Raw genomic sequence first — 25,229 nt, 5'->3', positions numbered from 1 at the left:
AGTGTGGAACTTGCTGATCGAGAAATAAAAATATAACATATAATTTGCCAAAAATGTATCTACAAATTTTACATGCTGTTCTACCACACATTTATGCCCACATGTGTTGTTAATAACAGATTAATCTGGAAGTAATCTTTTTGTAAACAAGATCTATTCCAAGATACACATCCGCCCCCTGAGATACTGTAAATGCGAGCAGATTATCTGTGTGCATATTAAATATGCCAGTTTGTGCATGCTTAATATAGGCTGCAGGAATTAACGTCAAGACAAATAAGGATAAATATCACAATATGGATACATTTCAAGACAGCACTGAAAGAGGACACTGAGACATGCACAAGGAGGTTTAGGCCCTTGGCAGAGCTCAATATTCCATTGCTGCCCTCTAGTGGTGTATTTTTGACAAGAGCCGATCCCTCCAATACAAATACAGTCTGAGCCATACATGATGGAATGGCAACTGTTATTTATTTCAATGTATTTATTCACCACTGGTTTTTAAAAAGTTGCCATTAGCTGAAGGCCAGTTAAGTTGGCCTTGGGAAATACTTGGTAATACTTGGAATGTAGTTGTCAGGATTTTAGATTCTCAAATTTTTTAAGAACAAATGTAAGGGAAGTCACTTATGGATGAAAAAAAATAAATGAACATTTGGTCTTACCCTGCTAGCATTTCAAAGATGAGCACACCGAGAGCCCACCAATCCACAGCTCGCCCATGACCTTTACTCTGGATCACTTCAGGAGCCAAATATTCAGGAGTACCACATAGAGTCCAGGTCCTGTAAAGAAAGAAATAATAAAATAGTGATGATGGACAGAAGGAGCGGGAAAAAAAATCCTACAGGACCCAAAAGACTTGGAAAAAACGTTGTTTAACGAATGTTTTAAGACTATAAAAAAAAAAAAAAAAATTTAAGTTGACCATGTTTAGAGTTAAAGACAAAAAATAAAAACAACAACAACAACAACAAAAAACACAGACATTTCTCACAAAATATATTTGATGTTCCACAGAAGAAATAATATTATACAAGTTTGGAGTGACATAACTAATATAGTAAATTATGACAATTTCAGGGATTAAAGCAAAAAAAAATTTTCCTGTCACACACCCAGTGTGAAAATGTTCTTCTTCTTGTAATTAGTAGTATAGTCAGGGTATATGCAGGAATCATAGAGATGAATTTACTACCTTTTACTACCTTTTTTACCACCTCCACAATATTTTTTACTACCATCACGACATCAAGCAGCAGCCCTTTTTTTGGGGGTGTGGTGGGGTGGGCGGGGTATGTAAAGCACCACTTACTACTTACTATAAGGTATAAGTGTGACACTGTCACACCCATCATATATATTAGGTACACTAATGTTTAATTGTTATCATTAAGTAGGCCTATTGTCATTGTCAATTATGTTTTTTTTGTAGTGTTGAGTTGAGTTTCAGTTGTCCTTATCTTAACCCTAGCCCTTGAGTTATCCTAACCATAGCCCTTAGCCCTAATAAGGTGAATAATAACCTTGGCACTTTGTCATTGCTATCAACTCCGACTCACTCAGGGCTCGACATTAAGCCTTTTCATGTGCTTGTCCTCTGGACAAGTAAATCTGTCATTCACTTGTCCGAGTAAAAAAGTTGCTTGTCCGGAATGTTTTTGGTGTGTGTGTGCTGTAAATATAATTTATTCTGAAGAAATATCCTCATCTGTGTTAAATCAGCTCTGATATATTTAAATCTGCATATTGTCATATCTGCACCTTTGAAGGGCCACCCCCCCCACCCCCCAAATCTTATTCAATGTATGCTTAATCTTTAGTTTTAAATTTTATCAATAGATTAAATTGGAATAGCCTAATAAGATAATATAGGGCTGTTGTTACCCTAGGAAGGGCTGATCAAATTAAATCATTTACACTGAAAATGTACAACTGCATTAAATAATGTTATGAATATGAGATCGTTTAAAATATTTGTGAATATACAAATAAGAAACGTTGGAAAGAATGATACTTTTAAACATGAAAGTAAACCGCCAGTAGGAGGTGTCAGGCGACCGTCTTAATGAGCGAGTCATTGAGTCATTCATTCAAACGATTCGTTCAAACAACTGATTCATTCAAGAATGAGACATGTTTATGAATGGGACATTGAATCTTTGACTCAGCCAATTCGTTCAAAACGCTGAATCATTCAGTAATGAAAACACGGTTAAGTGTTGCTGTGAGATGCGTTACGGTTCTGCTGTGATCTTTGTTTGGAACTATTTTTGCTGCTGAAACAGAACAAAAACAGTCAATATTGTGTCTAAAATGTAAGTAACTTAATTTGAACTGTTTATTGAACTGTTGTATCAAAAGCAATGTCACATTTTCAGTTGTGATGGTACTCAAGAAAACAGCACTCGTCGTGTGAGGTTGCTAAACTGTATCATATGTTAAAAATATTAAAACACATTTTGAATTTTGGCACTGGCAGTAACGTTATGTGGTTAACTGAGTTTAAACTGAGTTTACATTTGTTTGGATTTCTCCTCGAGAGGCTGCGCGAGCCTCAACAGCGCAACCTTGTTACCGTCAGTAGCCTAATACATCCACTATCGATCGCAACTTACAATAAATATAAATACAATCAGAATCATTCTCTCATTTTAGTGATTCCCTAGTTATTTATACATTTTTTGTTATTGACGTTTAATTAGGCTACTTGTCCGGTCGGGCAAGTAAAATTCTCTTTTACTTGTCCCTTCAAAAAATCCACTTGTCCCGGACAAGCGTTAATGTCGAGCCCGTCAGGTCCTGTTAGCACCGTATATATATTTTTTAATTATGCTAGATGAAGTTAAAATATGGAGACACAAATATTAAGCAAAAAAATGGAAACTCATATATTGAGGTGGTGATGAAAAATTTACTACCAAGTCAAATTGCGTTTGTTACCTTTTACTACCTTTCAAGGGCCTTAATTTTGGTAGATTATTTTTACTACCTTTTACTACCACGCGGACACCCTGATAGTGAGTACATGCTTTACCTTCACAAATGAATTACTCAAAGAATGCATTTAAAGAAAGGGCATTTTGAACTGCGTTTCTATTATTTACACACTTTTGTGAAATTTCAATGTTTTCAATCTAATCATTTTACAAGACTTGGCTCTTTGTGATGTAGTCATACAAACAATTATCTATTTGCATAACTATGGTTACTGTGTGTAACTAATCCTCCGGCCTTGCTTCTTGGGAGAGATTCCCTGAGAACTGCTCGGGAAGATCTCCCGGCCGTAATTAAAGCATTTTCTTGATTTATTCCTGCGCAGGAAGCTAGTTTAGGAAGGAAGCTAGTTTAGGGAAGCAAGTTAGTTAGAGTAAGACTCGGCCAGTTGTCGACTGAAGACACAAGAGCTAGAGTACAAAGGTATTGGGTGTCGATTAGTAGACGCAGTGTTGCCAGATTGGAAATGTCCAAGTATCGTACCAGAAGCTCAAAATTATCGTATTTGGAAGAAAATGATCGTACACGAGTCAAACCTGTACAGAATACAGCATGAAAATGACAGACAGTCAAGAAATCTTGGGGGGGGGGGGGGGGGTTCTTACAATTAATTGGTTGGGTCCTTACATGCGCTTCGTGAGGCACACTAGCACACACACGCAAGGTCTCTCGCTCCCTCTCTCTACACGTTCTTCCCCCGGTAGACGTAGAATCCACAGCTAGATCAATGAGAAACCCTATGGTTACAACGACCATCATTTGAAGTGTCACATAGGTCTGAAATTATCGTACATTATAGGATTTTTTCCATTATTGATCGTACATCGTACAGAGGTCAATATTATCGTACAAATACGATAATTATCGTACATCTGGCAACACTGAGTAGACGCCCCAGTTTAAGGAATTGGGTGTCGATTTGGAGACGCCCCAGATAGTTAGGTTTAGGGAAAAATCTACCACAACCCACAAACTTTTTTCATGCCAGTGCAACTACATTTTGTTAGAGGTCGCAATGGTACCACCAACACGTTGCCCAACTGATACCTAAATCAAGTTGCATTCAAGACATATCAAATGGAAAATGAACGACAAATTATCAGCTCGGAGCAATAATAGACAGCGCAGAACTCGGAACATGTTAACTTGTGTGCGATCTTGAGCATGCGACACCGTTACAACACAGCGCTGTGAGATCCAGTGAGAAAGAGTTTGAAATCGCCACAGAATTAATAACATCGCAGCAAGATCTAGTGTGAAGCATTCAAATTCGGTGCAGAATTATCTGTTATAAACCACGGATATAAAACCGCGCTGATGTGGAAACCAGGAGAGACATTGTGCCATGAATGAACAAGTTATAGAAGGCTTTCCAGTCCACAAATCATTCATCATGGATTTAATATAGAAACGCTAACTGTAACCATGGTATTGTGGCAGTAATAGTCAAACGTTTTTACATTATTTATCTCAGGGTTTGTACAGCCTTTTGAGAGTGAAAGTCAAAAACTTTTCAAGGGCTTTTTAAAGTGCATCACACTTTTTTTCAGCACTACAAATCTCTAAATATTATCCAATTTTATTAGGGATGCACCGATACCACTTTTTCCAGAATGAGTCCGATACCGATACAGTCATTTTTGGTACTCACCGATACCGTAACCTGTATTTTCACTACATTTGTCATTTTTAAATGTACTGGTAGAGAAAAACAGAACAAAAGAATATAAATCTTATTATTTGGCTAAGCTAACTTAGTTGGCTAAGTTTTCATGCTTAATAAAGCCTGCTAAAATGCTTTGTATGAACTTGTGATACTTTCATTGTTCATATTGCTCTATCATATTTTATCTTTCATTTAACAGTACAGCACATATTTAGAGCTGCTCCAGAGGGGCTCAGTGCTGAGGATTGGGTCAGTGGTACAAATGTTTAGAAACAAGTGAAATATCAATTATTTATTCTAATTTTGATACAACAAAAACTACAGTAATCAATCAAATGTGAAAAAAAAACACTGCATATTCATTACTGTATAAATTAAATATACGTAGATGGATCTTTTTATTTTAGTCTAGAGCAGTGAGTAATTTATTTGTCCTTTGTTTTATTGAACATTAAACAATGTTTGAACATTAAAACCTTAAAACCTGCTGCCCCTTAAAGACCGAACGCACGGACTCCATTTGAATATACTGTCTACGTTCACTTGAGATATAACCGACTTTGTTTACCAGGATACTTGCCAAGACAGACGTTTTTACATAATTTTGTGTGAATTCATCCGTTCAAGCACAAGACATAAAAGACTTTGGATGTGCTTTGGATGTTTGTGCTGGAACTTCTTGTATGTGGCACTTCTTGGCCTGCAAACATCCTGTAAATAATAATGTAGAGAACCACTCGTTATACATAAATCAGGTAACAGTTCATGTTTTACTTACACATACAATTTTAATCCAAAAAACACGTGCTGAGTGAATGATCAGCAATCAAGAGCATTCAACAGAAGTGCTCGCTCTCTCGTGCTCTCTCTCTCTCTCGTCAGTTAACGTTAATAATAAGCTACATGCATCATTTTACTTTCTTTGCCATTGACATCCAACTGAACTACATACTTTCCACTGACGTCTGTGAAAAGGGATGCGCTCGACCAGCTCGTGCATCTGTGCCGCTGTGCGCTCAATCCACTGCACATTTTTCTCTTATCAGCTCGCGCACCACAGCTATAGGTGTTCCTATATTTCATTTAATATTTTTTTTTTATCCCCATTATACTCTCTGTTGTCAGTGTTTCTTTGTCTAGACACAAATGTACAAACGCTGCCTGGTATCGGTTGTTGGTATCGGAGCATTATTACGAGTACGAGTACATTAGCTCAGTATCGGTGCATCCCTAAATTTTTATGTTATTTTTAATGTGATTATTTGTAAAATGAAGTTTAAAGATGTAAGAAAACTAACATTCCATGGCAAACAAACACTTTTATTAAAAAAAGACATGAAATTACCACTATAACCAGTAGATGGCAGCAGAGGAGCACTTATTGACGTATTAGCCATTTCCACTCACTAATATATGGAAAAAAGTAGGAAGTCACAAAGTGAGAGAGCGCTCATTTTATAATCACTGAAGCTGTCGTTCAGTTCAGTATGGTACTATAGAAGAACAATGAGAACAACATTTAATGAGAGTAGAATATTTGAATTTCCCTACAAAAATGGGGTTTTTGCACAACACTGTTGTTAATAAAAGTTCATTATAAAACGGATAGTTCTGTTCCAGTCCTTGATTCTGATTGGTTGAGCCGCGTTCGAAGCCGTTGTAAATTACTCAACAAACATACACCTGTGATCGCATTACATTAGTATTACTGTGCAACTGCTGTTTGTGATTCTTTAAAAATCCCCCCAGTGCAACGTTAAAAAAGAAGGGTTGGAAGTTTATTTTGTTATAATGTACATTATCACACTATTACATAGATATTTACCGATAGATAGATATATATATATATATATATATATATATATATATATATATATATATATATATATATATATATATAATTTTTTGCCTATATATTTAACACAGTAAAAAATAAAGATATAACCATAGCCATATGACATAGCCCAGCTACTGCAGTAACTGCTGAGATAGCACACAGAGGGTGTAATTACAGTACACCTTATGACAGCTGGCTATCTGGAACGGATTGTATTGGCTGGTGTAAGGTAGAGACAGCATATCCACTTCAAGCCAAGGATACTATAAGTGTAACTGTATATTGAGCTAGAAGCCAGGGTGAAAGCCCACTACACCATGTTTTATTTGTAGTAGAGGGTTTCTGATGACACAGAGAAGTTGCAGCTCCATGGGGTGAAATGACATATCTGTGTTTGTTTGGGGCCATGGGGCTGGTCAATAAATGAGTCTGTTGACCTGTCCTTCAGCAAATGGCTGCCATTTGCTTCTTTGTCTGGACTGGTTTTGTAATAGAATTGTAGCTGTTGATACCAGAATGTCAATAAGGATACGTAAATATGTAAAAGAGCTTTGTGAGTTATGTAAAAGATCAGAAAATTGTTGACTAATCATTCTGTATAAAAATTGTAAAACAAAAATGTATTTTGCGCTTGCAGTTTTAAAGCTACACTGTGTAATATTTTAAGTAGATTTTTTAGCAAAAAACACTCTGTTCTTTCAAAATTATACGTTCTCATTAGGGCTGCAACAAACGATTATTTTGATAGTCAATTAATCTAACGATTATTAGAACGATTAATCGACTAATCATCGATTATTTTGCCGACTAATCAGTAAGTTTGGAACGATTATTCAGCTTTTTCAATTAGTTAAAATACTGAGTTATACATATTCTAACTATAATAAAAAAAGAAAGAAAATCACTTCAGCTTTTGAAATGGTTGTTTTAATGAACTTTGAGCCAAACAGGTCATTCTCTTTAAGTTCCCAGATTTCTGTCCAACTCAAATCACACACAAATGCTCTCTAAGCATTGGTTAAATATTCTGTTCTCTTTCAATAGAAAAAAATAAACAAAAATGTATCAGCTGCACTACAGAAAAACTTAATCTGCAAACAATTATTATAAGAATAAAATTAAATACAAATTGACAATTGAGCTGACAGAGACACTCTCATTCACCTTTTAATTTACAGTATGAAAAAGTAACTGACATGATATTCTTCATAACATCTCCTTTTGTAAGTCTTCATGAATATGGAACAAAATAAAGGCAAGTGATAAGCCTGTAATACCTAACGTTAATAGTGTTACAATAATAAAAACAGCCCTGACTCCTAAGCTCGATCAAGCTTTATTCTATGCAAAAATAAATCATCATATTACTGTAATTATATTATTATTGTTAATATTGTTGCTATTATTAGTAGTATTGCATTGTCTAATAAAGAGATTTACTGCTAGTTATTTAGCTCCAGCTGGAGAACATCTTGTTTCCTCTTTAAGTGCTTTAACATGTATGTTGTGCTCCCGTGAAAAGCAAGTTACGCCTAGCATGTATTGCACACGACAGCATTCTTGGTTTGAAGTTTTGTGAAACTTTACACACCTTGCTAGTTCGGATTCGTTTGCACTCCGTCAGGTCATAATTTGCGCTGTGTTTTCTTCTACCGCAATAGCATTTGTAACATTACTCTCTAGCGCTACAGCGCCGTAGCGGTCAAATCGCGATATTGCAGGCCCTTACATTAGGTCACGTGAGCTCAAACGACTACTCGACAACAAGATATTTTGTCGACAATTTTTTATTGTCGACGTTGTCGACAACGTCGACTAATCGTTTCAGCCCTAGTTCTCATTAATGAGTAATTACTTCAACCAACTAATTAAGTATTCTCGTAAGTGTATAATCTGCCATTTAGAATACATACGAGTGAGTCGCTCGAATGGCGGAAGCCATGTTGCGCATCCATCTTGAAAATACATTAGTCAAAGAGGGACATGCCTGGAAATTCAAGCTTCGCCTTTCGCGTTTTTACACTCAGTGGCACCGTGACGAATGCGAGGGGGAGATTACTCGCGACTGCCGGCAGATTTGAAATAATACGGCCACCGTAGGACTTAAAACGCCCTCGGAATGGGAGGGGCTAGAAAGTAATATTCAGTTGGTAGTCATATACAATTTCACAGCTAGATGGGAGTAAATCCTGCACAGTGTAGCTTTAACAAAAAAAAACAAAAAAAAGATTCCACTTAACCTTTTGATAATTATAGCTTTCAGGTCTTCAACCTTTTTCAGCTCATGAATCATTTGATAGAGGGACAAAGCATATTGCATGAGTGCTGAATTTTAGGTCATCTGATGGGTAGATAGATTCTTCAAGTTTCTTCAAGGGGTGTTTAAATCGCATCACAAAACTGGGGTACCTCAGGGTTCAGTGCTTGGCCCTTCTATTCTCTCTCTCTCTCTCTCTCTCTCTCATATATATATATATACACATATATATGTATATATATGTATATGTATATGTATATATATATATATATATATATATATATACACACACACACATATATATATATATATATAATATACACACACATATATATATATATATAATATACACATATATATATATATATATATATATATATATGCATATGCTCATCGGGCCATACTACTGCTGATGCTATCCTAAAACTGCCATGATGACAGCAGGAAACTTACTTAAATGCAAGACAGTCTGGAACAACTTGCGTGCATTTCTCTCACAGTATTTCTTTCCTTATTTTCTTGCTCTCTATTTTAGTCTCTTTCTTTATCTTTCTGTGCTCAGCCGCATGGTTTTAATCCTTCTCTCTGTAATAGAGAGGATTAGTCTCCCTTGTGTTAACTGAAGCCTCTCAGTGTCAGTTCACAACAGCATTTCAATGAACCGCAAGAGAAGTTTGGTGTGACATGGTTTTCAATTGGCTCTGATGATTTATGTTTACACTAATTATATCAGACTGCATACTAATAGGAGCAGTGAAGAAACTGATCCTGTTATCAAGATCAGTTCCTGTTATTAATATAAAAACACCTGATGACTCACTTAACAATATGTTTGCCTGTATGGCTGTGTTTGTGTCTACAAAATGTAAGCCTGTTTTATTTAAAGTTAGGGTAGTCAATTTCGGAGAGGCTAGCAATTGCAAGCTGGCCTATGAAAGCAATAGATCCCACCCTCCCTTCAAAGAGTCTCCAAAACCATGTCTCCTCCAAAAGAACGCGCACAGTAGTCTGCAAAGCGGCATGAGAGACAGCGTTAAATTACCTCATGTCTCAAAGCACATAACATTACAATATTAATGAACGTAAACAACGTATAGAGCTCTTACGTGTACCACCTGATGACTGCAGTTTAATTTAGGCGTTGATAGTGTTGCAAGAGAAACGCATACATCCGAGTCTGAGGAAGTGAACAGCTCTGGGTAGAACTTCACTGGTTGCCATCTTGTAATTACAGTTACGACATGGTGTGAACACAGCATAAGCTTGTTGTTTTGGTTCAGGAGGAACTGTAAAGACCTCGATATAATCACGGCAAAGATTTTTTTCATTCTTCGCTTATAGGGGTAAAACGAAGTTCGAAATACATGACCCGTGATATACTGTTAGCGACCATCCAAAGATGCCTACACTGCTGAGAGCAGCGTTTAGATTATGTATAGAATATGTAAATATGTGCTGCATGCTTTCCTCCCAATAACAAAATAAACACACAACAAAATTAAGAAAACAGCAAGCATTTTAATAAAGCACAAGAAAAGCATGTGATTATAGCGAAATTGTATGTTTGCATGAGCTCTGCAATTCGGCACTCTAGTAAAGTCACATCACGTTTATTTATATAGCACTTTTACAGACAGTAGCAAACTTTTCCAGAAAGTTTACTTTGACGATGTTTTGAACACCCAAAATTAACTCCAAATTAACTCCGTTTTGGCCTGATTTTGTTTGAAATTACGCCACATCAGTTTGTTCTTCAGTTTCGCTTGAAGTATATCGGGGTCTTAAAAGGTGGCTGCTGTTTGTTTGCAGTGCTCAGTGACTGTCTTTCTACAACTCTGCATAGCCTCATGGAACGTGTGACTGATGACATATGCTGACAGGCAGGTAGGACATATCATTGAAACGAATGTAATGATTGGATAAAAATGTTTTGGTCCTGAGACTTCCACAGAAGATACGTACAAAATAATTGCCTACCCTACCTTTATCCATAACTCCTTGTCATTGTCCTAGCTGAAACAAGTGTGTAAACATCTAAAAATTCACAGCCGAATTTTCTAAATGGACCTTGAGGATGTCAACGCTGTTGTGATGGTGACTTTTCTCCTATTCCTTTTTGTGTTTTCTTTTTGATTGGCCTCTCAAAGCTGTGCAGCTACCGTTTGACAAGTTCCCTCCTTCAACTACAAATACGACCACAATAAGAACCCTGCAATTCATCAGTAACTGTGGTACAACAATAGCTCTCATCTTGAGCAGACAATCTGACAAGATAAAAGAAAAACAGATGAAAATGCCATAATGCGGTCTAAAAAAAACCTGTCATGCCTGTTGTAGGACCAAATTTCCAAAGTCCTCATCCTGTCCTGATCGTAACAATACAGCCACTTTAAATGGCCATCAATCAAGGCAAACAGCAAATATCCCGGTCTGTAATGCCAAATGCAACTATAGCCAGCAGATGGCATTGTTGCCACATGACAATCTATCTAAATGTTATCTACTCAAACTGGAAAAGCCAAAGCTGTTGCTTGAAGGGACCGCTGTCTTCCCCACTGGACTAGTGGCACCAGTTTGAGTTTCTATATGTGGGTCACTTGCGCATCACAGTCAGGCCCTCATTGTACTGAGCCCCTTACCCATGTACAGAGAAACAGAATCGTGACCCATTATGCATACACACCAGAGGGGTCATGGGTTGCTCTGTGAAAGCACTGACTGCAGTACTCTGCACTGCAGATGGATACACACAAACATACAAACAAACAAACACACACAATCTCTCATTCTTTTATATTTGAAAGATAATATAAGAGGGCACAACCAGAGGGATTTTCAATTTCAACAAGATTACTCTCTTTTTTCATAATTGGTCTGTGTTGCTCTCATTCAGAATTAATAACGGTAGGTTGGTGGATGCTCTGGGGCCAAACAAAGCCGCCTTTTTTGTTAAAGAGGCTCATATTAGGACAGCTTTAATACCCACAGAGAAGCACTTCTTTAAGACTTTTGTAGGGGAAGTCACAATGTATGAGTGAAGAATAAAAGAAGTGGGATTTTGAAGGATGAAGAGTGACGTGGCGGTTTGTTTCTGAGCCCATTCTACATATTCATTCCCTAACATCACAGCTGAAATTCAGAAGAAAAAAAAAACTGAAATGAATTTAATCGCCTACAGAATTTCAGCAATGCAGGACGTATTGTTTACATTTAATTTGACAATGAAAACACTAGGAATGTTAAAATGCCATGAAAAGAATGTAAAAATTCTGGAGCATGCCAATCTTAAAATCAACTATAATCATCAAGGACGCACACTTCAGATAACTGCTGCTCAGCTATTTCTCTCCCTGGTTTATGTATTTAAAAATTATTTCAAAAGATTTCACAACATCAATAGACCTCAGGAGTAGGTGTTGGGTAAGTTACTCTAAAAAAAAGTACATGGTCACACTGTAGATTAGGGTTCAATTCTAACTATTAACTATGACTTGTGCCTCAAATTCCTAATTACTGCTTATTAATAGTTAGTAAGGCAGTTGATAAGTTTAGGTATTGGGTAGGATTAAGGGATGTAGAATATGTTCATGTGGAATAAGGCATTAATATATGATTTATAAGTACTAATAGACAGCAAGTATCCTAGTAATATGCATGCTAATAAGCAACAGGTTAATAGTGATAATTGGACCCTAAACTAAAGTGTTACCAAGTAATAGCTACTAGCTACTTATTACATCTTCAACAGTGTAATTAGATTACTGTACTAATTGTCCTCTCTAAAAAGTATTGCATTACTTATTATTAACTTTCTAAATCCCATATCAACCTCGACCAGTTGAACAAGGAACATGAAACTGCTCTTTTAATTATTTTAAATAAATAATATAAAATTGCATAGATTATTTTTGAACTAAGTATTTAAAGGGAGAAGGTTAAATTAAAAACATACATTTTAACATTACACATACATTTTTGATGTTAAATCACATTGTTTTATATATAACTGTTCTATAGTCTATACAGCATTTACAACCCTCACATTGAAAGTAAATTACTCACATATGCGACCAAATTTCATGCTAGGCGACTAAAAATGTCTTTAAAAAGCCAATGGCTAGTAAATTTCAGTCACCTGTGATTGAGGGAAAATACATTTTCATTGTCTACTGAGCTTTATGCACCATCGCTTGGCTGAGAGCAGAGCACCCTTTGTCGCTTTCTCTCACACGAGAGATGAGGCTTTTACACATGCCATGTAAAGAGAATTGACACGCTAGATCTAAGTGCAGGGCTCGACAGGACTGCCTGATGACCAAGAGTTGACAGAACTGTCACTGTCCTGATCGGGCCAGTGTTGCATCGTCATGAAAGTTGATCATTTGCATATGTTTTTTAGACTTGCCTATTTAAACATTCAAGCTCAAGACTTGCCTATTTAAACATTCAAGCTCAAGACAAGAAAGATAACTCACACGCATCTGAGAGGACGCAAATACTGATTTGAGCTCTTTCACGTCTTCTTGTGAACATAAACAGTTGATAGAAAACGCATGTGTAACATTATCAGTATATTGGATCCGTGCATGATGTCTTAAAGTGACAGCAGCCTAATAAACCAACTGCTTTAATAAGGATTAATCTATTTTTAATTTATACAGTGAAGACTATGCAGTGCTATTTTACATTTGATTACTTTATTCAATTTCTGTACCTAATCTACCTAATTTGTATGTACTGAAAAAAATGAAAAGCAATTCAAATTTGTATCTTTAATCTATTGTTTTTATTTGTGCTATTGCTTGTAGTTTGATTACTTGTTCTTATTTTATTATTTTATTAGTGTTTAATAGTGTTTGAAATTTATATTTTATGTTATATTTATGTAGAATTTTTAAAAATGTTTCACTTGCATTGTTCTTGCATTTCATGTAAAAAAGTCTGGCGAGTAAAATACAATTTTTTGACTAGCCAATGGCTTTTATTCACATATAAACATTCATCAGCGCACAGATCAGATACGGTAAATGAGGTTCATTCTTTTGTTACGCAGCAGGTTTGAGTTTCTGTTCAGGTTTGCTGATCAATGTTTATATGTGAATTAAAGCCTAAATTTAATCTGTTCATCATAAAGCGATTAAGAAAATGTGTACTAAACCACTCAATTCATATTAATTAGTTTTACGATCTCTTTATAAACTTTTTGAAGCAACAAATTGGTAGTTGCGTGGACTATCAATGGAGAGACAGAAATCGCTCAGATTTGATTCATTTTGAAGATGAATGATCTTCGTTTGGTACGACATGAGGGTGAGTAATTGATGACAATTTAAATTTTTTTTTTTTTTTGGGCGAACTAACCCTATAAATTACAGAAAAAATATTAGTAGTCCCTTGCTTTACTTTTTCAAAGGAAAAGTACTTAGTTATGCATTACACCCAACAATGTTAGGAGTGTATTAAACAGAAATTGTATACTTCAATGTACTAGCCTAATTCAACAAATAGAAAAAAAGGTGTGATATCTGCAGTCAAATTCCATCATATGTTGACTGTTTGAGGTAGGAATGCACCAATGCCATTTTTAGAGACTAAATATGAGAACCTACACAACTGTCTGCAGCTCTAATCATTCACGGTATTGGCTTTTGGACTCTGAGCACTTTAATGAGCACATTAGCACATAAAATGTGTATCTTTATTCTATTGTTTTTATTTGTGCTATTGCTTGTAGTTTGATGACACCTGTCACCTTCTAGGGACAGGTGTTGCGAATTAGCCATGGCTATAAACACTGTGATACAGGCATTGGATTGTTCTTTATATAATAATCTATGTGTTTTGTATCTGTCCCTATTCAAATAAACAACAAGTAAATAATTCAACCTTATATTCATTCTATGACCGTTTCCACAAAACCATTAAATGGTACAACTATTTTCTACATTGATAATAATAATACATTTCTTGTTTCTTGAGCGCCAAAGCATATTATAATGATTTCTAAAGGATCATGTGACACTGAAGACGGGAGTAACGGCTGCTGAAAATGTATGTTTGCCATCGCAGGAATAAAAAATAAAAAACATAATATTAAAATAGAAAACAGTTATTTTAAATTGTAATAATATTTCACAAAATTGTAATATTCTACAGCCTTGGTGACCATAAGAGACTTCTTTCAAAAGCATAAAACAAATCTTACCAGCCACAAACTTTTGAACAGTATATACTGTATATCGCACGTACACAACTATTGTATAGATAACCAATGAAAACATACCTTTCTGTGAGCTTTTTAGCAAACCCGAAATCTGTCAGTCGAATGTGCCCCTCGCTGTCCAGCAGAATATTCTCTGGTTTCAGGTCTCTGTAGACTATTTCTTTGGAGTGAAGATATTCAATGGCGCACACGATTTCAGCTGAGTAAAACATTCCGGTGCTGTTACTGAAACGTCCTCGGCTGCGTAAATAGCTGAAGAGTTCACCACCATTCACGTATTCCATCAACATGTACAGCAAGCGATCATCATGATGCGTCCAGTACCTGAAAAAATGTCCACATCACATTTACATGTGATTTGTAAATATGGTACAAGTACTTGCCATGAGCTTGGAGGCAGACAGGCTATACATTATAAGACCTGGACTTAAATTACTAAAGCATTAGACAATTAAATTAATACAATTTTATCAATTCATTTTATTAACTTTTCCAGGTCTAGAAATCAGACCTTTAAAATTAGGCTACCTCATATATCCTGGTTTGTTCTAATATACCCCTGGTTCTTCAAAAAAAGAAAAGAAAAAAGTTGTTGAGGGGTTGAATTAAAATAAGAAATATCTAGATTTTTTTCTTGAGGCCCCCCTGGCTGAGAATCACAAGTATAGATCAGTATCTATATTTAGAAATATTTAATAATAGCCCTAACCCTAATAGGTTTAAATATAGCAAATTCAATGTTCTGAATTGACTAAAGTGATTGTAGCAGGTCAAACAACATTTGACATTGATATGTTTGGTACTTCAGCACGTTTAAATGTTTACAGCACACTGAAATGTTTATACTGTGGAGTTACAAATTTAAGAATCTGTATAAGATCGGCTGATCTTATGTCCTTACATAACATAACATGAAAAACTAAGGTAGAGTACATTGAATTTAGCATTTAAGGTTATGATGAATATATCAGCTGTTAAGCAACGTTTCCAGCAAGAGATTCCTGCCGGTCCTGTTCTCTCTATTGTAAGTTAAATGAGTCAGATTACTGAGACTCTCACCCTTTGTCTTTAATGGCTCTTGGAGCCCCTGTCCCAGTCTTTGAATAGTTATGCTGATTGGATTAGGATTGGCAACACTCTAGAGTCTAGTTTGTTAATTTGGAAGAGTTTCCTATAGCTGTATTATTCATTTGCATGCTTTGTTTAAGGTCGTCACCCAGGTGCTTTGTCTCCATTTCTAAGCACTGCCCTCTAAATATATATAAACTACAATGTACACAGCCTTAGTTAGACTTGATGAGTGCAGCTACCGACAGCTCGTGTTCTAAATAAAGAATCCTGCTGAAGATACAACCAACTCTCCTGGTCTTCGCTTCTGAGTTTCCCACAATACAGATCATAACCCAGTGTATGTTTATGAGATAACAGTGTTCTCAATTCTGTTAGCCTATTTGTTAATGTTGTGTAGTGTTCACTCACAGTCTGACAAGGAAAGGATGGTTCACCTCCATCAAAACCTCTTTCTCATTATGTACGTGTTGCTCCTGCTTTAGACGAATAACATCTGGGATCTTCATCGCCTTCAGAGCAAAGAAACCTCTTGCCTTTTTATCCTTCACCAGAAAAACCCTTCCAAAGGTTCCTGTACCTGCAACAGTGTGGAGAAATGACATAATGAGAATGGCTACAACGCAAAATTTACATAATAGCCTCAACAGAAACTTAATTCACTTTGGACCCAAAATGTATGAAGACTTAAGCTACTTACTACCACTATCCCATATTTTAAATACTGAGACTACAGAAGCATGTTTGTGTTTGTTCTCCACAGAGCTCAGTTCTCCACAGATGAATGGCACTCAGAGCAGGGAGCTTAAAACTTAAAAAGATGACCAACCTCAAAGAAGTCTTTCATTTCTACTGTATGGGGATACTTGTTTCAGTGGGTAAAATGTTTTACACTACACACATATGATCAATGGCAACAGAGAGAGGTCTCAAGCTGAGAGAGCAGGGCACATTTAACCACCCACCAAATTACAGGCTACTCAGTCTCACCGGAGCGCTGTTACAAGCTTGACAGATCAATAACAACAACAGGATACAACTCGACAGGCTATTTGGACCAATACATCCTATTATATGCGCTCTTATACCTTAGCCTCACACTAAATGCTTAACTAATCATGGTAAGAAAAAAAAAAAGCCCTGATGTGTGGAGTAGCACTCGGCTCAAGAGGCGGAAAACCACAATCGTGGAGTGGTAGTTTGTGTTTAAGGGGCATGAAGTGGATCATGCAGATACCGAAAATAGGCTTGCGTTTTATTTGTTTAAACAAACTTTCGCTTGAGAAATACTTCTAAAGTAGTATGCAGACTTGAGACAGAACAAACATCCCTAACAATTTAAGAGATAAAAAATAAAAATAAAATAAAAGAAGAAGCCTTTTGATTGACACTACCATTCAAATGGTTAGGGTCAGCAATATTTCTATTTAAAATAGTGTTCTTTTGAACTTTCTATTTATCAAAAAAAAATTAATGAAGCACAGCAGTTTTTAACATTGATGATAAGAAGAAATGTATTTTTTAGCACTAAATCAGAATGATTTCTGAAGGATCATGTGACATTGAACAATAGAGTAATTGCTGCTGAAAATTCAGTCAGTTAAATAAAAAAATTGAATATCATGGAAAAGTTTATTTATTTCCATAATTCCATTCAAAACGTTAAACTTCCATAGATTATAGATTCAGGGCCCACAACTTAAACGATTTCAAGCATTTAGTTGTTTATTTGTACATAATTTGGGCTTCCAGCTCATAAAACCCACGAAAACAGGATTTAAAAAAATTTGAATATTATATGAAATCACACAGTAATCACACAGTAATACCATGGTCATTGAACCAGGTTTTGGTTATTTTGGCAGTGTGGGCAGGTGCAAATCCTGCTGGAAAATGAAGTCAGCATCTCCATAAAGCTTGTCTGCTGAAGGAAGTGCTCTGAAAATGTCCTGGTAGACGGCTGCGTTGAGTGGACAGCACAGTGGACCAACACCAGCCGATGACATGGCTCCCCAAACCAACACAGACTGTGGAAACTTCACACTGGACTTCAAGCATCTTGGATTGTGTGCCTCTCCATTCTTTCTCCAGACTCTGGGACCTTGGTTTCCAAATGAGATGCAAAATTTGCTCTCATCAGAAAAGAGGACTTTGGTCCACTGTGCTTTACTAAATCCAGAGTCAACGCAGCCGTCTACCAGGACATTTTCAGAGCACTTCATGCTTCAGGGCTCGAGACTAACGGCGTCCTATCGTCCTGGGGACGATAGAAAATGTGTTTAGGACGAACAAAAATATTCTCCAGGACGCCTACAGGACGAAAGAAATTTTAGTATGTGTGTTAATTTATTACTAGCCTATTAGGGTAAGTTAACTTACTTAGAAAATGCCAAAATTAACCGACCAAGCGCTGACTACAACGGAGCGCGTCTTCTCATGCTGTTACTATAGTTACTATCAATGGCCTGCTACTCACCCGTCACGGAGACTTGTTTCGCGGTACTTCTATCACATGGCTTAATGACATTGACATCGCAAATATGTTGCGTTGGTTAAACGGTAAGGAAAAGATCAAACAGATTGAGCAGCAAGATGGCCCTGCATCTCCTCCATCGAACCCGAGTAGGCCTACAATCCCCGAGTTTGATGTGAGTACAATTTTTATTTTTAATTTTAATTTTTTTGTCATTGGATTGAAACAGTATAACTGCTTGCTACTAACCTTCTAACGTTAGCTAGCTAACGGGCGCTACCCCGGCTGTGTGTGTGTATATTAGCTAAAGCATACATTTAGATTTAAATATAATTTATAACTATATAAAATATAACTTTTTTTCTTAGTCAGTCTAATTTAGGGTGACCAGACTTTTACGTTTTCTGGGGACAGTCCCTGTTATTGGTGCAGTGTTATTTTGTTGACGAATAATTTTCATCTAGACAAAATGCTAGATAGTGACGATTTGGGAAGCGATCCAGTCAGAACTGATGTCCTGCGTTTGTGGTAGATGCGCACATTTGTCCTGTAATGTTAACGTGCTGATCTACCCTGCAGCACACGGGTTGACTTGACATGCGCTGCATGTCTCATAAAACGTTAAAAAAAATTCTGGGAGAATGAGTAGAGCAGACATATAGATCTGAATAAGAGTGACGACGCAAAAAAGAGCTCTACTCTTCTGCACCCGAAGCGTGCAGCCATAGACACCTATAACGTTACAGCGCGCGAGTACTGAATTGAGCTCTCTGTCATGTCTGAATGGACAAATACACACAACATTATGTCGAAATGTCCGTTTTAGAGAGTATTCACGTAAACTGTTGGTTATGTCTTAAACAGTTTTGATAGTATCAGATGTGCATCAGTGCAATTGGATCCGCATGTCATTGGACATGATCCGATGTCTTAAAGTGACAGTGGGTAATAAACCTAATGCGGTCTGTGTCCTTAATATTGATCAAGCAACAAAAGAAAAAGAGAAAAGCATTCACTGCTCGTTAATAGCTTTAATAAGGATTCATTATATTTAATTCATACAAAGAAATATGTCTGCTGCTTGAAAGAATAAAGAATGATGTACATGCAAGTAGTTATAAAGAAAGCATATATCATTCATTGAAAAGAAGACTGTTCTACTTTAGGAAAAGTGGTTTTATTTAATTTTAAGATATTTTTTAAGTCACAGTAGTTAAATCTGTATCTGTATTGCATGTTCAAACTTTAAAATCGTTCATATTAACAGGTTAATATGTTTTCTCCGGAAGTATGTGGGTTTGGAAATTTTTGAGAAATTCTAAATTAATGCATTACAATTGAACTAAACCCATCATAGGCCTGAAGCCTGCCTGCATGAGCTATGACGTGAAAATTGGCCTGAAGCCATGCATAGTTAGGGGGGGCTGAGGCAAATCAATTAATTTTCTTCTTCTTTACAGAAACAAGGAAACTCTGGTTATGCAACAAAACAGAAAAGAAAATTTCTTCCTGAATGGAAAAAGTGCTATTCGTTCATTGAATATGATGAACCTGCACAACTGATGTACTGCAAAACATGCAGGAGCTGCCCAGCTCAGGCCATGGGGAACGCCCTGTTCCATGGGGTAACTGGACAGAAAGTCAGAGTGAGGAGCATCAAAGAGCATGCAGCCACGATTGCACACAAATCAGCTGATGATGCCCTACAAGCAAGAGCTCACCCAGAAAGAGGAGCACTGGTGGCACTTTTTGACAGAATGGATGCAGCAGTACAGGAAAAGATGGTGAAACTCTTCAACATAGCCTACTTCATTGCCAAAGAGGAGGCGGCCTTCACTATGTTCCCCAAGCTGGTGGCTCTTCATCACACCAACGGCCTGGACCTCGGCAATACATATAGCAATGACCAGGCATGCCGCATGTTCATCACAGCCATCGGTATGACTTTCATTGAGGAGCTTCAGGAAAAGTTGCGATCAGCCAGGTTCTTTTCTATCGTGTCTGACTCTTCAGTTGACCGATCAGTGAAGGACCAGGAGCTAATCTATTGCGTCTACCTCCAGAATGGCAAACCAGTGAACCAGCTTATCCAGATTGTTGCCCTGGACCATGCCCATAGCCAGGGCATTTTGGATGCCATTCTGGCTGGACTGTTGAAGGTTGGAGTGGGCGAGGAGGACCTGAAAAAACATCTGGTTGGCTTTGGGTGTGACGGTGCTGCCGTTATGCTGGGTGTGAACAACGGAGTGACCGCCAGACTTCAGCGTCTGTGCCCGTCCCTTGTCTCAATCTGGTGTGTGGCTCATCGTCTAGAGCTAGCTGCTCTAGACTGTGTCAAACAGGTTCCTCAGCTGCAAGACATTAAGCAAACACTACGTGCCATCCACAAGCACTACACCTGCTCTGCGAAGGCCTCACGGGAGCTTCAGGAGATCAGCAAGGCGATGGAGATCTCCATTGTGAGGCCAGGCAACATTGAAGGTACTCGCTGGCTACCACACATGTCACATGCATTGGAGGCATTGATGAGGAACTACAGGCCCATCTTGGTACACTTTGAGAACCATGCCAGTGACCCTAATGACAGGGAAGCAAGTGCAGCCATGAAGGGGAGAGCAAAGCTTGTGCAGCACACCCTGAAACAGTACAATATGCTGCTATTCATCCACCTCATGCTGGATGTCTTGCAAGAACTGAAGCACCTCAGCCTCCTGTTCCAGCAAGAAGGCCTCACGTTGCAGATGGTCTCGGATGGACTGCAGACAACATCCCTGGCTCTCGTGGCCATGCAGGTGAGAATTTTTTTTAGATTTGGCATTATTAGGTGCTAAATGTCGGGTGGAAAACCTTATTTGTCATTGACCCATATACATAGTTAACTATTTTATAATTACATAATTCTATATTGTATTTCCTGTAGCTCAGTGGTAAGAGCATTGCGTTAACAACGCAAGGTTGTGGGTTTGATCCCAGGGGATTGCACATACCTATGTATAGGATAATGCAATGTAAGTCGCTTTGGATAAAAGCGTCTGCCAAATGTAAATGTTCCATTTAATATTGTCACAGCTCAACAATTGTATAGGTCCTTTTAGTAATTAAAATGACTAAAATGTTCTTTATCTCTTTTCTTCTTTTTAAACTGTAGACAAACCCAGGCCCAAGGCTACACCAGTTCATGGATGAGGTTGGGGCTGGAAGTACCTGGCAGGGTGTCCAGATCAGCAGGACCAATGCTGACGACGACAACTTAAAAAACCTCAAGCTTCGCCTCACCAACAGCTTCTGTGAGTTTTTGTCAGAGCGTTTCAAAAGTCTGGAGACCGGCGTTCTGAAGGCAACCTCCACACTCTTTGACCTGTCCAACTGGCCAGAAGACACTACTGATCTGGCAACATTTGGCACAGCTGAGATGAATGCCTTCATGGAGCATTTCCATCCCATACTTGAGACATGTGAGGACTTTGAATCCGTGGAGGCAGCTAGGCGAGAGTGGCTTGACCTAAAGATTCTTGTTTCCCGTCACTACAGGCACCTCGATTCCCAGGTGCTGTGGCAGCGGCTGATTCAGGGTGCCATTGGAAGGGATGGCCAGTTTCAGCACATGCAGATGGTAGCAGAGATCAGCCTTGTCCTCCCCATGAGCTCCTCTTGCTGTGAGCGTGGCTTCTCCAGCATGAAGAGAATCAAGTCAGACTGGAGGTCCTGCCTGTCCAATGAGATGCTCAACAGCCTCCTTCAAATCTCTGTTCATGGCCCTCCTGCACAACACTATGACTCTGTGAAAGCAGTGACCAAGTGGTGGAGTAGTGGCTTCAGGGAACGAAGACCTCAGTACAAAGATTGAGACGGAGACACAGAAATTCTCCCAAATTCTGTGTTCTAGAGAAGTCATATTACACTTTTTAAAGCCCTTTCTCTTAATAACACAGTACCACTTTGAGATATGTAGTTACCAGTATTTATATTGTTTAATACAACCAACTCAACCAACTCATGTTTTGTGAGCTCAACGTTTTGAGCTGTATGTATTTTTCTCGTATATGTAATTTTCGTAAATGTAAAAAAAATTAAAAGGAAAAAAATTAAAAATTTGTTCTGCATGAATACAAAAAAGCATTTAACTCCTGTTATTTTTTATTAAATCTGTTTTTTACCTGTTTACAGATAACTACTTTGAATGGAGCTAAATAAATATAATAACAATATATATCATAAACATTTTAATGGTGTTTTTTAATGTGACTAACAACTAAAAACTATAGATGATAATAACAAAGTACAGAAACAACATGTTTATTTTGGGACGGTTGACATTCACTTCAGGACGGTTCAAATTGTTTTACAGGACGGTTCCAGGACGGAGGTGAAAAAAGTTAGTCTGGAGCCCTGTCATGCTTCCTTCATTTTCCAGCAGGATTTGCACCAGCCCACTATAATATAATAATATAATACAATAGCAGTTTAATGTAATTAAAGGGATAGTTCACTCAAAAATGTAAATGATGTCATTACTCGTTCTAAACCTGTAAGAATTCCGTTCATCTTCGGAACACAAATGAAGATTTTTTTATGAAATCTGATACCTTTCAGTCCCTCCATTGACAGTCTACGCAACGTTCATAAAGAGGTCGTAAAACTAATCCATATGAATTGAGCGGTTTAGTCCAAAATTTCTGAGGAGATATAATCGCTTTATATGATGAACAGATTTCATTTAGGCTTTTATCAGGGTTGCCAGGTGCCAGCGAGGTTTTCCAGCCCAAAACCTTGTCAAAAACCGCGAGAATGCACAAAAAAACGCCCAATTTCTTTTTTGTGGCTTGTTTCTCGTTTAAACACATTAAAATCATTAACAAGCTTTAAAATGACCCATTTTTCGACTTAACCTATCCGATTTTAGAAACAATATTCAATTAAATGAACGCAAAAGTAGGCTACACTGACTTCAGTCAGACTATTCTAGGCCTACTATTAAACTATAAGCTTATGTTACGTAAAATAATGCGATCAACTTAGGCTATCAATGAGTCTGTTTATTGTCACTAAAAGTCGCTTGGAACAAAAGCATTCACATAAAAACATTGAGTAGATATGGACATAAAAAATAACCCACTTTAACATTTCAGTTATTTCAAATGGCAACATGAAACATGCATAATAGGGCTGGGAGAAAAAAATCGATTCACCTAGATATCGCGGTTTTTTATTTTTTTTATGATTTTAAAATCTTTTTTTTATTTTTTTATTACAGAATATTACAGATATTAATTCAAATTAAATTGCTTTATTTTTGTCCTTGCTTATAGATGAGGTTGACAGAAGTTAGCCACTTTCGATTCAATAGAGGATGAAATGTGTCATTACAGAGCTGCACGATTCATCTTTAAAAGTCTGTGATCTCGATTCAAACACCCACGCGATCTTATTCCATTCCGTTTGTCTATTAAACCTTTGACAAAATCATATTCAAATCTGTGTTGGCGCTGCCGCTGACCAAGAAAGAGTGTCATGAACAGGTCATGAACCGCATTGACAGCTACCTAATTTGAAAACCCCGCAATCTACTATGTTGTTTGAGGGGCGGGCGGTGCCGGCGTGCGTCACTTTAAGGTAGTGGGAGGGAGTGTCTGTTGTGAGGTTAGGGGGCACGTCAGCCAGAGTTGTAGTGTGTGTGTGTGTGTGTGTGTGTGTGTGTGTGTGTGTGTGTGTGTGTGTGTGTGTGTGAGTGAGTGAGTGAGACTGCTGCTGAACATTGGGGTCGCAGGAATAAGGATCTGAAGTGCCGGTGTTTCGGCAACAAAAACCCGCCGAACTGATCCGAAACCAGCCCAATTTTTATCCACCCGCCCAAACCCATTTTTGCCCGCAAAATAGATTGCAAAAACCGCCCAATTCTGGCAACCCTGGTTATTCACATAGGCCTATAACATTGATCAGCGAACATAAACAGAAGCTCAACCGAACATGCTTATTGCACGAGAACAAACTTCATTGATTATAACTTTATTCATTCTTGCTGAAGCTCATATGTGCGGCGTAACACGAAAATAAACCTAGGCCTAATTGGATCTTGCATGCGAACATCCTTGAGCTTACGTTTACCACAACTGATAAAGTTTAAGTGAATAAAAGCCTAAATTCAGTCTGCTCATCATATTAAGCGATTGTGTCTCTTCAGAAAATTTGGACTAAAACGCTCAATTCATATGGATTAGTTTTACAATCTCTTTATTTACTTTAAGCATCAAAGTGTCAGTTGCGTACCTGTCAATGGAGGGACAGAGAGCTCTCAGATTTCATAAAAAAAAAATCTTCATTTGTGTTTTGAAGATGAACGAAAGTCTTACAAGTTTGTAATGACATGAGGGTGAGTAATTAATGAAAGTAATTAACTATCCCTTTAATATAATTTAAGTTTAGATGACTTGCTGTATATAGCCCAGCTGATTGTTCTTAAAAATTTAAGGCAGCAACAGTTTTTTTTTTGTTTTTTTTTACAGTGCAGGAAAAATAATAATAGAAAAAAAACATTTGAATATATAAAAACAGAAAACAGTTATTCAATTGTAATATGTCATATTATTCTTGTGAATTATATTTATTAAACTTTTGAACAGTAGTGTATTTTTTAGCTATATACGCAATAAAAAGTTATATTCAGAAATAAATTTCACAAATGTATACAATTAAACAATAAAAACA

At 37.3% G+C, this 25,229-nt stretch overlaps 1 protein-coding gene and 2 long non-coding RNA genes across 3 annotated transcripts in view; 1 reads left to right on the top strand and 2 right to left on the bottom strand.

Annotated features, from left to right (window-relative positions):
* The window catches only part of prkx (protein kinase X-linked), a 55,708-nt gene that overhangs the window by 14,287 nt on the left and 16,192 nt on the right, over window positions 1–25,229 (bottom strand). The window contains exons 2-4 of the mRNA XM_082164052.1: window positions 16,463–16,631; window positions 15,044–15,307; window positions 669–788 (exon numbers count right to left, since the gene is read on the bottom strand). Of these exons, the coding sequence (XP_082020178.1) occupies window positions 669–788; window positions 15,044–15,307; window positions 16,463–16,631 (553 nt within the window). The remainder of the gene's footprint in view (window positions 1–668; window positions 789–15,043; window positions 15,308–16,462; window positions 16,632–25,229) is intronic.
* On the top strand, window positions 5,176–7,744 carry LOC309494647. The gene is made up of 2 exons (XR_014204421.1): window positions 5,176–5,950; window positions 6,027–7,744. It is a non-coding gene; the product is annotated as an uncharacterized lncRNA (long non-coding RNA).
* LOC309495960 lies at window positions 8,716–12,256 on the bottom strand. The gene is made up of 3 exons (XR_014204904.1): window positions 11,516–12,256; window positions 9,113–11,461; window positions 8,716–8,951 (listed from the first exon to the last, which is right to left on the bottom strand). It is a non-coding gene; the product is annotated as an uncharacterized lncRNA (long non-coding RNA).

Source organism: Leuciscus leuciscus (genome assembly GCF_965113295.1).
Source record: "Leuciscus leuciscus genome assembly, chromosome: 3".
Classification (NCBI taxonomy): Eukaryota; Metazoa; Chordata; class Actinopteri; order Cypriniformes; family Leuciscidae; genus Leuciscus; species Leuciscus leuciscus.
Note: the sequence above shows the minus strand (reverse complement) of the source record. Positions and strands in the feature narration are given on the sequence as shown.